Raw genomic sequence first — 13,392 nt, 5'->3', positions numbered from 1 at the left:
GTGTATTGATGTAAGGGTGTATTGATGTAAGAGTGTGTTGATGTAAGGGTGTGTTGATGTAAGGGTGTGTTGATGTAAGGGTGTGTGTTGATGCATACTGTATTACTACCTGCGTGTCTTCCCTCTCACCGTGTGCGTGTGTATGGGTAGGCGTTCCAGGACTCCTCCTCCACGCGTAGAGCAGCCTGAGGCAGGATGGAGCAGAACCATGAGGGGATGTGTTTCCCGATGTGGTACACCTTCTGTGTGTACTGACCCGACCCGCCTGGACCATCCTCATACGGCTTGTTCTCTAGGATCTCTACCCCACTGCCCTCACCACAACTCTCCTCTCGGCTCTTCTTCTGCAAGAGGAGGGGAGAGAGGAAGAAGGGGGAGAGTCAGGGCCTGCTTTTCAGGTGAACAGTTTGCAGCGTACACATACGCACACACACACACACGCACGCACAAACACACACACTAACACACACAGACATACAAAGAGTTAGGGTTCAAGACTTTAGCCTCGGCTCAAAGTTTAATGTAGTATAATCACAAAGGTGACCAAAGTGCTGAGATCGGAGAACAATTTCAAAAAATTCCCCTCTCCAAAATATTCCCCTCTTCAAATTTATACCTCCCCCCTTTTCTCGCTCCCTCCCTCTCTCCTCTTCCTCTCTCCCTCCCTCCTCCTCTTCCTCTCGCTAAGCAGTCCTGGCATTCTGGTGATGTATTACCTTTCATCTTTTCCCATAGAGAAGGAGGAGGAGAGAGGGAGGGAGGGAGAAAGAGAGAGAGAAAGGAGGAGAGAGGGGGGAGAGAGGGATGGTGGAAGTCCTAGTGTGCTGCTGCAGTGTACTGACTGCTACTGCAGTAATCAATAGGCTGCATATTGATTATCATGCACCTTTCTCTTCCACTACCTACTAGCACTGGTACATGTCTCAGCTGCTACCAGGCCGCGCGCGTGTGTGCGTGTGTGTGTGCTCATGTGTGTGTGCTCATGTGTGTGTGTGCTCATGTGTGTGTGTGAGCAGATTTTAACACCGCTCCTCTCATTCCCTATGGCACTCATATCCAAAGCGATTTACAGTGCATTCATCTTAAGATAGCTAGGTGAGACAACGACATATCACAGTCATAAGTACATTTATTTTTTCCTCAATAAAGTCAGAGCTAGTAAGGGGGGAAATTCAAGAGCGAGGGATATTTTTGTGTGGGGGGGGGGGGTGACAATGGGGTTTGAGGGGGGTGCTGTGGGATTATTTAAGATACTCTTTGAAGAGTTAGGGTTTTAGATGTTTTCAGAAGATGGGCAGGGACTCCTCTGTCCTAGCTTCAGGGAGAAGCTGGTTCCACCATTGGGGTGCCAGGACAGAGAAGAGCTTGGACTGGGTTGAGCGGGAGCTGCCCTCCCGTAGGAGTGGGATGGCCAAGAGACCAGAGGTGGCAGAACGTAGTGAGGGGTTGAGGTGTAGGGTTTGAGCATAGCCGGGAAGGTAGGGAGGGGCAGTTCCCCTTGCTGCTTCGTAGGCAAGTACCCTGCTCTTGTAGTGGATGTGAGCTTCGACTGGAAGCCAGTGGAGTGTGCAGAGGAGCGGGGTGACATGGAAGAACTTGGGAAGGTTGAACATCAGGCAGGCTGCAGAATTCTGGAAACGTTGCATGGGTTTGATGTTACAAGCGGGGAGCCCAGCCAACAGTGAGTTGCAGTTGTCCAAATGGGAGATGACAAGTCCCTGGATTAGGACCGGCGCCGCTTCCTGTGTGAGGTAGGGTCGTACTATATGGATGTTGTAGAACATGAACCTACAGTAGCTAGTCACTGCTTTGACATTTGCAGAGAACAACAGGGACGCCCCGCCACTCCAGAGACACCATGGAGTTGTCAACCGTGATGTAGAGGTCTTGTAGCGGGCAGGCCTTCCCCCGGGAGGAAGAGCAGCTCCGTCTTGTCGAGGTTGAGCTTGAGGTGGTGGAACGATATCCAAGCTGAGATATCTGCCAGGCACACAGAGATGCATGTCGCCACCTGGGTGTCAGAATGGGTGAAGGAGAAAAGTAGTTGAGTATCATCCGCATAGCAATGATAGAAGAGACCATGTGATGATATGACGGAGCCGAGTGACTTGTTGTATAGAGAGAAGAGGAAAGGGCCTAGAACTGAGCTCTAGGGAGTATGTCGTGCAGACACAGATCCTCTCCATGTCACCAGGTAGGATGGTTCACGGTGTCGAAGGCAGCGGATAGTTCTAGGAGGATGAGAACAGAGGAGCGAGAATCAGCTTTGGCAGTGCGGAGAGCCTCCGTGACACAGAGAAGAGCAGTCTCTGGTAGACTAGGAGACAGATGGCGGACCCTGTAAATAAGCCCAGTGTATTATTCTGCTCCTGTGGGGGAGGTATGGAGGATTAGATACACAGTAACACGCCACTCTTACTAAAAGGCTTTCTCTGAGACCACAGGGCTGCTTCTGAAATGGCACCCTGTTCCATATCTAGTGCATTGCTTTTGATGGGTCCTGGACAAAAGTAGTGCACTATGTAGGGAATAGGGTGCCAATTGGGAGACACAGGGGTCTGACAAAGCACCAGAAGTGAGAAGGCACGATACCGCTGTCAACCTGGGAATCTGTAGCAGAAGGATCCTTTTCATGTCTGATTAATCCAACTGAAGCTGGGTTACCCATCACGCGGTCATATTCAGCTTAAGACCCTTACTTGATACAATACGTGCTTTGAGCATAAGAAAAGCACTATAAAAAAAAATGGTCATCATTATAAGAAATAGTGGAGTGTAACAGAGACACACTGCAGAATGAGGGTCCCACATAAGTCCCACTATTACCATGTAGCCTCCAGGTTTCCCAAATGGCACCCTATTTCCTAAATAGTACACTATTTTTGTAAAAGTAGTGCTCTGTATAGGGAATAGGGTGCCATTTGGGATGCATCCTTTTTCTCATTCTGTAGATATGAGATGGGTTTTAGGGAGTGGTGAGAAGTGAAGGTCGTAAGAGGCAGTGGAAATTGCAGTAATGTAGCAGGTAATCTAGTTTAGGAGCAGAGGCCTTACATTATCCTCCCCACCCCTCTGAAGGGCTCTACTACAGGGAACAGAGAGCATTAGCTGCTTAATATGATAAACTCAGAGAGTATGAAGGCTCGGTTAGGGAGTCAATCATTATACTGTACAGTGTAATGGCACTTTAATAAGGAAATGTTAGATACTATTAAGACAGCTCAAAGGGAGATGTTTAATGCTGGAACACACATACATGCAAGTACACACACACACACACACACACACACACACACACACACACACACAAACAGTTCCAGCGCTGTATTGAGAACGACGTCTGCGGCGGTATCTGCTCACACTGCAGGAGCAGCACACCAGGTGACATCACGCCTGCCCTGACACACACAATCACCCCCACACACACACCTACCCACATACATACACACACCCTGTGAGGACGAGAGAGAGAGAGGGGAGAGAGAGAGAGAGAGAGAGAGAGAGAGAGAGAGAGATCTGGACCTGAGGAGTTCTAACAGGGAAAAACAGGACAGAAAGTGGGAGATTGATGAAGAGCCCAAGGAACTAAGAGTGTGTCTAGGCGGGGTACATCTATTGGCATATATTTGAAAATACTAAAATACACAGATATTGAATATTGAAATACTACATGCATCTGATCCCAGGTCTAACCCTAACCCAGGTTTGGTCCTATAGGGGTATTTGAAATTATGTTTTTTGAAATAGTTTCGGCCATTTACTGTATATGAAGTTATTGGAAAATGCATTAAAATACTTCAAGTAGAAATAGCTGATTTGTTCCCATTATAAAAAAATATTCAAATACACAGAAAAACGTATTTAAATAACAAATAATTAAATACGCATGTATTTGACCCAGGTCTGCTCCTCTCGTCTTCTCTCCTCGTCTTCTCTTTGAAAAAGGGGGATAGGTGGAAAAAAGCTACATGTTGGAAGCCTACTAGGAATCTGCTTCCACCTGTCCTGCAGTTTGACAACAGTGAAGGGGAAGAAAGAGAGTTGAGAAGAGGAAGCCACTGTAAACTACTGAGATGCACCAAGTCTGTTAAATAGTGCTTGTAAGAGTAAAGAAAGACAGAGAAGTGTTGAAAGAGAGAAAACATTGAACAGAGAATATCAGCTTGAAGATTGAATGTTTTGTGCTGAGAGGAAGAGTGAAGCCCAGTCACCAAGGACCAAAAGACGACGAGAAAAATAAGAAATAAACAACAAAAAGAAAATGGAAAAAGTCTAGGGAGACAAAAGAGAGTTCCTTGGTTACAGAATCTGAGCCTGAGGACATGCATGGAGGGACAGGGAGGGTCAGCCTGGGGGAAAAAGAAAAGAAAGGATAACTAAAATGACTAAATGGAAAAGAAAGAAAGAAAGAAAGAAAGAAAGAAAGAAAGAAAGAAAGAAAGAAAGAAAGAAAGAAAGAAAGAAAGAAAGAAAGAAAGAAAGAAAGAAAGAAAGAAAGAGAATGGGAAGAGAAATTCATGTGTGCAAGTAATGGTGGCAGCATGCTGTGTAGGGCTGGGAGCTGAGAGGGCTGAGGTCTGATGTAGGGCTGGGAGCTGAGAGGGCTGAGGTCTGATGTAGGGCTGGGAGCTGAGAGGGCTGAGGTCTGATGTAGGGCTGGGAGCTGAGAGGGCTGAGGTCTGATGTAGGGCTGGGAGCTGAGAGGGCTGAGGTCTGATGTAGGGCTGGGAGCTGAGAGGGCTGAGGTCTGATGTAGGGCTGGGAGCTGAGAGGGCTGAGGTCTGATGTTGGGCTGGGAGCTGAGAGGGCAGCAGAGACTCAGAGCGTCATAGAAATAGTAATGTATTGGCCTGAATCATTTATATGATACGCCAAGGTTAGCAAACACACACACACCGACACACACACACACACACAGCAAAAACTCTGGTTTTCAAGGTCTACCCTGCAGAGTCTCTTCCAGCCTCTTCTAGCCTACTTCAGCCTAAGGAAACCAGGGGTGTTTGGGCCTAGTATGTGACCAATAAGTGGCAGTAATGTATGAATACGTACGAAGGATATACAGTACAGTATATGAAGCACAGTCCACATTGCAGCCCTGCAGTCTTTCACATGGACATACTGAATAGGATCAGCATGAGGTGGCTCTCCTTCAGCTGCATCATTTGTCCAAGCTTTTCTCCCAGTGTTTTGTCTCTAATTTGGTGTTATGACGTCTCAGTATAGCATACACACACAGGAAGACACCCTATCCAATCGAAAGGATAACAAAATCAGCAGCATAACGTTGTTATGGAAACACTGGCTGTATCATCGTGACTTCTCCTCATTCTCCGTTTCCCTCCATCTCAATGCCTTCCTCTGCCTCTCTCTTTCTCTGTCTTTCTCTCTTTCTCTGCCTCTTTCTTTCTCTGTCTCTATCTTCCTCTGTCTCTCTCTTCCTCTGTGTGTCTCTTTCCATCAGTATCTTTCTCTGTCTCTCTGCCAGTCTCTCTTTCTGTTTGTCTTCCCCCAACTCTCCTCCCTCTCTACCTGCTCCCCCAATCCTCCTCCCTCTCTACCTGCTACCCCAATTCTCCTCCCTCTATATCTGCTCCCCTCTCCATCTCCTTCCTGCACCTCTACCCTCTCTCCCAAGTCATTATTTCTCACTACAAACAAATGACGGCAGACACTGCCATGCTGCTGTTGATGACATCTGATGGATAGAGAGACGGAGTGTGTGTGGGTAAGGTTTACTACGTTTACATTAACAAAGTATATACTGTATGTTTTTTATTGTCACAGACACCAGATAGGTGCAGTGTTGTTTTACAGGGTCAGCCATAGTAGTACGGTGCCACTGGAGCAAATTAGGATTAAGTGTGTTGCTCAAGGGCATATCAACAGATTTTTCATCTTGCCGGCTTGGTTATTCAAAACGGCAACCTTTTGGTTGGAGCTGCATCAAGTGTTGGTCTAGCAGACTGTGTTTACTACATTAGGGGTCACCAGGTGACCTAATCACCCATAATCCTGTAGGATTATGTCCTGGGGTCACATCACTGTCCTAGGTAAGATTTGCTCTTGAGGAGTAGTAACAATAACAGAGTTCCGTTCCATTCATATTGTCCACAACAACAGCGTGCCAATGCTTTTCTCCACTACACCCAGAATTTGGTTTTATGTGTGTGTGTTTGTGTGTGTTTTGTCTCAATAAAACATGGTCCATAAGCATATGGAGAGTCAGCTGGCCTGAGACAGCTCACATTAACCTAGTGACCTGAACTATAAGACATGAACTCAACCTAACACCATGTTACACACACACACACACACAAAAACAATAAGAACGCACAAACACACACAGCTCAATTCACCACCTATTATCCAGGGTCAGTATGGCTCTTGGGTCATGGGTACAATCTACTGACTCTGACCTAGACCTCTGTTTTAGGATGATGTTATATCCCATATATGCTACGTGACGCACCGTGTGCAATATGAAGAGTTTTATTTCAAAACACTATTTATCAATTTTCAGAAATGTCGGTAAATTAGCTTTTACTGTTTAAAGAAATCATGAGAGATTGGTGTGTTTTTTCACTATTGTCACGTCCTGACCAGTAAAGGGGTCATTTTGTTATTGTAGTTGGTCAGGACGTGGCAGGGGTGTGTTTGTTTTGTGTGTTTCGGGGTTTTTGGTTTATGTTCTATGTTTTCTATTTCTATGTGGGTTTTCTAGTTTGTCTATTTCTATGTCAGTTTTGGGAACGACCTCCAATTAGAAGCAGCTGGTTGTCGTTGCTTCTAATTGGAGGCCATATTTAAGTGGGTTTATTTCCTCTTGTGTTTGTGGGTGGTTGTTTCTTTGAATAGCCTTACAGGACTGTTGTGCGTTTGCTTGTTTTGTTTAGTGTTCACGGTTAAAAAGTATAAGTATGGACACTTACCATGCTGCGTATTGGTCCGATATTTCTTACTCCTCAGAAGACGAAGATTATGACAACTATCTAATCATTGCATGGGGTTGTTCAATGACAGACATGTATTTGTTTAAAATCTATCACTGATGATTTCATTTCAGAGAGACAAATAATCATGTTTTTTTGCAAAATGCTATATATCCACCTAACTCTCAGAGAAATAAAAAGTATTGCTAGGTTTTACACAGTCAAATGTAACAAAAAATTCAATTTTTAATAAAGAGCTCTACAAATGACACATTTGTGACATTAATATTTAATTATGTATACTGTACCAGTAAAGTTTGGACACACCTACTCATTCAAGGGTTTTTCTTTATTTTTACTATTTTGTACATTGTAGAATAACAGTGAAGACATCAAAACTATGAAATAACACATATGGAATCATGTAGTAACCAAAAAAGTGTTAAACAAATCTAAATATATTTTAGATTCTTCAAAGTAGCCAGCCTTTGCCTTGATGACAGCTTTGCACACTCTTGGCATTCTCTCAACCAGCATCTTAAGGAATGCTTTTCCAATAGTCTTGAAGGAGTTCCCACATATGCTGAGCACTTGTTGGCTGCTTTTCCTTCACTCTGCGGTCCAAACCATCTCAATTGGGTTGAGGTCACGTGACTGAGGTGGCCAGGTCATCTGATGCAGCACTCCATCACTCTCTTTCTTGTTCAAATAGCCCTTACACAGGCTGGAGGTGTGTTTTGGGTCAATGTCCTGTTGAAAAACAAATGATAGTCCCACTAAGCGCAAACCAGATGGGATGGTGTATTGCTGCAGAATGCAGTGGGAGCCATGCTGGATAAGTGTGCCTTGAATTCTGAATAAATCACTGACAGTGTCACCAGCAAAGCACCCCACAATATCACACCTCCTCCTCCATGCTTCACGGTGGAAACCACACATGCAGAGATCATCCGTTCACCTACTCGGCGTCTCACAAAGACACGGTAGTTAGAACCAAAAATCTCACATTTGGACTCATCAGACCAAAGGACAGATTTCCACCGGTTTAATGTCCATTGCTCGTGTTTCTTGGCCCAAGCAAGTCTCTTATTCTTATTGGTGTTCTTTAGTAGTGGTTTCTTTGCAGAAATTTGACCATGAAGGCCTGATTAACGCAGTCTCCTCTGAACAGTTGACGTTAAGATGTGGCTGCTACTTGAACTCTGTGAAGCATTTATTTGGGCTGCAATCTGAGGTGCAGTTAACTCTAATTAACTTATCCTCTGCAGCAGAGTTAACTCTGGGTCTTCCTTTCCTGTGGCGGTCCTCATGAGAGCCAGTTCCATCATAGCGCTTGATGGTTTTTGCGACTGCACTTTGAAACTTTCAAAGTTCTTGACATTTTCCAGATTGACTGACCTTCATGTCTTAAAGTAAGTAAAGCTGTTCTAACCATAATATGGACTTGGTCTGTATACCACCCCTAACTTGTCACAACACAACTGATTGTCTCAAATGCATAAAGAAGGAAAGAAATTCCACATAGGAACTTTTAACAAGGCACACTTGTTAATAATTGAAATGCATTATAGGTGACTACCTCATGAAGCTGGTTGAGAGAATGCCAAGAGTGTGCAAAGCTATCATCAAGGCAAAGGGTGGCTACCTTGAAGAATCTCAAATATAAAATATATTTTGATTTGTTTAACACTTTTTTGGTTACTACATGATTCCATATGTGTTATTTCCTGTTTTTGATGTCTTCATTATTATTCTACAATGCAGAAAATAGTAAAAATAAAGAAAAACCCTGGAATGAGTAGGTGTGTCCAAACTTTTGAATGGTAGTGTATATACATTTTTTAATTCAATACAGTCATTTGAGATCTGTATGTGAAACATTTATATTTGACATTTTAGTCATTTAGCAGATGCTCTTATCTAGAGCAACTTACAGTAAGTGCATTCATCTTAAGATAGCTAGGTGAGACGATCACATGTCACAGTCAAATACACAGGAAACCAACATTCCATTCCAGCTAAACAATGGATATATAGCGTTTTGTAAAAAAAAAAAAACATTTTCATACACATCTAAAATCTATTACTTAAAAATCTGTGAACAGATATATTTTACACACACATGAAGGTGCTCATAAGCAATCATTTCTGATGAAAAGACACAAATGTGAAAAATGTCTGGATATACACTGTAGTGTTTTGGAAATAAACTCTTCATATGTTGTATTGCATGCTGTGTGTTAGCCATGCTATGCTAGGTAATGTATTCTGTCTGCTGTGTGTTAGCCATGCTATGCTAGGTAATGTATTCTGCCTGCTGTGTGTTAGCCATGCTATGCTAGGTAATGTATTCTGTATGATGCATGCTAGCCATGCAATGCTATGCTACATACATGTATTCCATGTGTTGTATTTCAGTATGTATGCTAGCCAGTAGTCACCCACCTGGATCATGTAGAGCTGGGCGATGCGGTACTCTTCCACGCTCATAGGCATGGGGATCCGGTACTCCTTGATCAGCATGGTAGCTAGGTGGTGGGGTGGCACAGGGGGGCAGGGGGGGGCAGGGGGTCCTCTCAACGAGCCGCTCTACCCAAGTAGCAGCAGCATCAAACAGCCGGGATGGAACACATTACGGTTCAGACCTGTAGGTGAACAGAAGAGACACATACCTGAGTTAACACTGGGTGAGAGGAAACGCGTATCATGTAATACTTGATTGGGTCAAGTCAATGTGGTGAGAACGATCAGTAGTCTTAGAAGATGTCTGTGTGATGACACACGCATGCAAGGGTAAGACTATGAAGACTACAACAAAAAAACTTCCCTGAACCAACACTTGCTCTTGACTCCCCCCTTTAAAGATCTGACTTTGCTGATAGCTACTTTATTGAGGAAAGTGTATTCACTATGCCTGTGATATGTAGCTGTCCCACCTAGCTATCTTAAGATGAATGCACTAGCTGTAAGTCGCTCTGGATAAGAGCATCTGCTAAATGACTAAAATGTAAATGTAATGTAAATGTATGTAGCTGTCCCACCTAGCTATCTTAAGATGAATGCACTAGCTGTAAGTCGCTCTGGATAAGAGCATCTGCTAAATGACTAAAATGTAAAAAACTGTACTGCTAATCTTGACAAGAGAGATTTACATCATAAGTGAATACAAAACTGAATAACATTATCACATAATTTTTATCTTACTTAACTAGGCAAGTCAGTTAAGAACAAATTGTTATTTTCAATAACTGCCTCGGGACAGACATTGCCTTATTCAGGGGCAGAACGACAGATTTTTACCTTGTCAGCTCAGGGATTTGTTCTTGCAACCTTTTGGTTCCTAGTCCAACTTTCTAAACACTAGGCTACCCGCCTCCCCATATAAAACCTTAATCCAGTCAAGACAACACTTCTTCTCCAAATCCTGTGTGTGTATGTCCTCAGTCAACGTTCAGCCCTTTACCAGATATATCAAAACCTTTACTTACATTTCATTTATTATTTATTACAAGTCATTACACGCTATATCCAGGTACATCCAATGTTCCAGCAACTTCCCAGTAATGTCCAAACTAAATCCCAAAAGTCAAAAGTCTCTATTCACTGTAGAGGAAATGTCAGTCTGCTAACAACACGATTCCACCATCGGCAAGTCCCAGGCATCAAGCATAAACATCCAGTCAACATCCAACCAATCCAATCAAAGTCATGCCAAAACAAAGTCCAAACAACGTTTCCTCCAGTAGACAGTAGAAGTCTGATCAAGCGACAAGGCAGCATGACAACACACACACACAGACAGACAGACAGACAGACAGACAGACAGACAGACAGACAGACAGACAGACAGACAGACAGACAGACAGACAGACAGACAGACAGACAGACAGACAGACAGACTGACTGACTGACTGACAGGGACGAGTTTAGGACGTCACATGACTGAGGGAGCTTAGTGTAAGAGGGATTAAATACGAGGCATCACACAACTCTGTCCTGTTTTTATTTTACAGGGACATTGCACATTAATCAACATTAATATTACAGTAATGCAACCTCCGTGTAAATGTGTCAGGGTTACCCAAGAGCTCATTTGCACCTGTAGTCCCTGGGCAGGTAAGGGCTGCCCAGGGACTACAGCCACAATGCAAATACAAATACTCTCTAAAAACAATACAAAATAAAATCTTTCTTTGTCTCTCTGTCTCCATTTCGCTTCCCTCTGCCTCCCCCCCCTATCTGCTTCCCCCAACCCTCCCCTCTCTCTCCCAAGTCATTATTTCTCACTACAAACAAATTATGGCAGACACTGCCATGCTGCTGTTGATGATATTGGCAGCTCAGCTGTGACACTACCCTGATGGATAGAGAGATGGAGTGTGTGTGGGTAAGGTTTACTACGTTTACATTAACAAAGTATATACTGTATGTTTTTTATTGTCACAGACACCAGATAGGTGCAGTGTTGTTTTACAGGGTCAGCCATAGTAGTACGGTGCCACTGGAGCAAATTAGGATTAAGTGTGTTGCTCAAGGGCATATCAACAGATTTTTCATCTTGCCGGCTTGGTTATTCAAAACGGCAACCTTTTGGTTGGAGCTGCATCAAGTGTTGGTCTAGCAGACTGTGTTTACTACATTAGGGGTCACCAGGTGACCTAATCACCCATAATCCTGTAGGATTATGTCCTGGGGTCACATCACTGTCCTAGGTAAGATTTGCTCTTGAGGAGTAGTAACAGTAACAGAGTTCCGTTCCATTCATATTGTCCACAACAACAGCGTGCCAATGCTTTTCTCCACTACACCCAGAATTTGGTTTTATTTGTGTGTGTGTGTGTGTGTGTGTGTGTGAGAGAGAGAAAGGAGGGAGGGAATAAGAGGGAGGGGGGGAATAAGAGGGAGAGATGGGAGAGAGGGGGTGGAAGAGCATGTATGTGAGGACCTATGCAGACAGAGAGAGAGAGCGCTAGAGAGATAGAGATAGATAGGGAGGGAGAGAGAGAGAGGTAAAGAACTAGATATAGATAGGGAGAGAGAGAGAGAGAGAGAGATAAAGAAAGAAAGAAAGAAAGAAAGAAAGAAAGAAAGAAAGAAAGAAAGAAAGAAAGAAAGAAAGAAAGAACGAAAGAGAGAGAGAGAGAGAGAAAGAGGGAGAGTAGAGTTAAACAGGTGGTCTGGGATTAAGACTGGGTGTATAGAGTATTCTGGATACTAAGAATGTGATAGTGTACGTCAATGGCTTAAAATTATTGCCGTCCAAAGAATGCATCAGCCTTTGTCGTTGGCTTAACAGGATTCGCCCCTCCCCAAGATTGTTTCATGTCATTGGCTAAAAACGATTCCACAGCCCAACAATGTGATACGTCATTGGTTTAAAATGATTCCTATTACAGTTAATTATGAGAGCTGCTGCTCTAACATAGGTTAAATTTGATAACACACACACACGCACAAACACACAGCTTCACACACACAGACACACACACACACACACACACACACACACACACACACACACACACGCACACTATTATATTTTGTCAATAACAGCTGGTGCATGATGTCTAATATTAAAAAAGTCTCAAGGTATTGCTCGCCTGAGGTAGAGTACCTCATGATAAGCTGTAGACCACACTATCTACCAAGAGAGTTCTTGTCTATATTATTCGTAGCTGTCTATTTAACACCACAAACCGATGCTGGCACTAAGACTGCACTCAATGAGCTGTATAAGGCGATAAGCAAACAAGAAAATGCTCATACAGAAGCGGCGCTCCTAGTGGCCGGGGACTTTAATGCAGGCAAACTTAAATCTGTTTTACCTCATTTCTACCAACATGTCACACGTGGAACCAGAGGGGAAAAAAACTCTAGACCACCTTTACTCCACACACAGAGAAAAATACAAAGTTCTCCCTCGCCGATTAATTTGGGCCGATTTAAATTTTTCATAACAATCGGTAATCGGTATTTTTGGACACCGATTGTTTGTTTTTTACACCTTTATTTAACTAGGCAAGTCATTTAAGAACACATTCTTATTTTCAATGACGGTCTAGGAACGGTGGGTTAACTGCCTTGTTCAGGGGCAGAACGACAGATTTTTACCTTGTCAGCTCAGGGATTCGAGCCACCTACCTCTCAATTACTGACCCAATGCTCTAACCACTAGGCTACCTGCCACCCCGATACTGGGTGGGGTGAATATATATTATATGACATACATGATTTTTTGTATAGTAGCCTCCAGAAAAGTGTGTTAAATCATTTCTAACTTGTTAACATTTTCTGCTAGTTCATTTTTGCAACCATGTGGGTTTTTGCTTGCTTGAGCCTGCTGACTGAGGAGTGTTAATTCACCTGTTTCCATACATGTTTCATTTGAAAACATGCATCTTACAAAGGAGTTGTTTAACCTGTTAGGGCTAGGGGGCAGTATTGACACGGCTGGATAAAA

The 13,392-nt window shown here is 43.5% G+C and overlaps 1 protein-coding gene across 10 annotated transcripts in view; it reads right to left on the bottom strand.

The window, feature by feature from the left end:
- The window catches only part of LOC106568312 (membrane-associated phosphatidylinositol transfer protein 2), a 90,163-nt gene that overhangs the window by 46,963 nt on the left and 29,808 nt on the right, over window positions 1–13,392 (bottom strand). For all 10 annotated transcript variants that reach the window (XM_045692481.1, XM_045692479.1, XM_045692483.1 and 7 more), the window contains 2 exons: window positions 9,378–9,577; window positions 130–344 (listed from right to left, as the gene is read on the bottom strand). In XM_045692481.1, the coding sequence (XP_045548437.1) occupies window positions 130–344; window positions 9,378–9,455 (293 nt within the window). In that variant the 5' untranslated portion in view covers window positions 9,456–9,577. The remainder of the gene's footprint in view (window positions 1–129; window positions 345–9,377; window positions 9,578–13,392) is intronic.

Source organism: Salmo salar, chromosome ssa13, assembly GCF_905237065.1.
Source record: "Salmo salar chromosome ssa13, Ssal_v3.1, whole genome shotgun sequence".
NCBI lineage: Eukaryota > Metazoa > Chordata > Actinopteri > Salmoniformes > Salmonidae > Salmo > Salmo salar.
The sequence above is the reverse complement of the archived record's forward strand: the minus strand, read 5'-3'. Positions and strand labels throughout refer to the sequence as shown.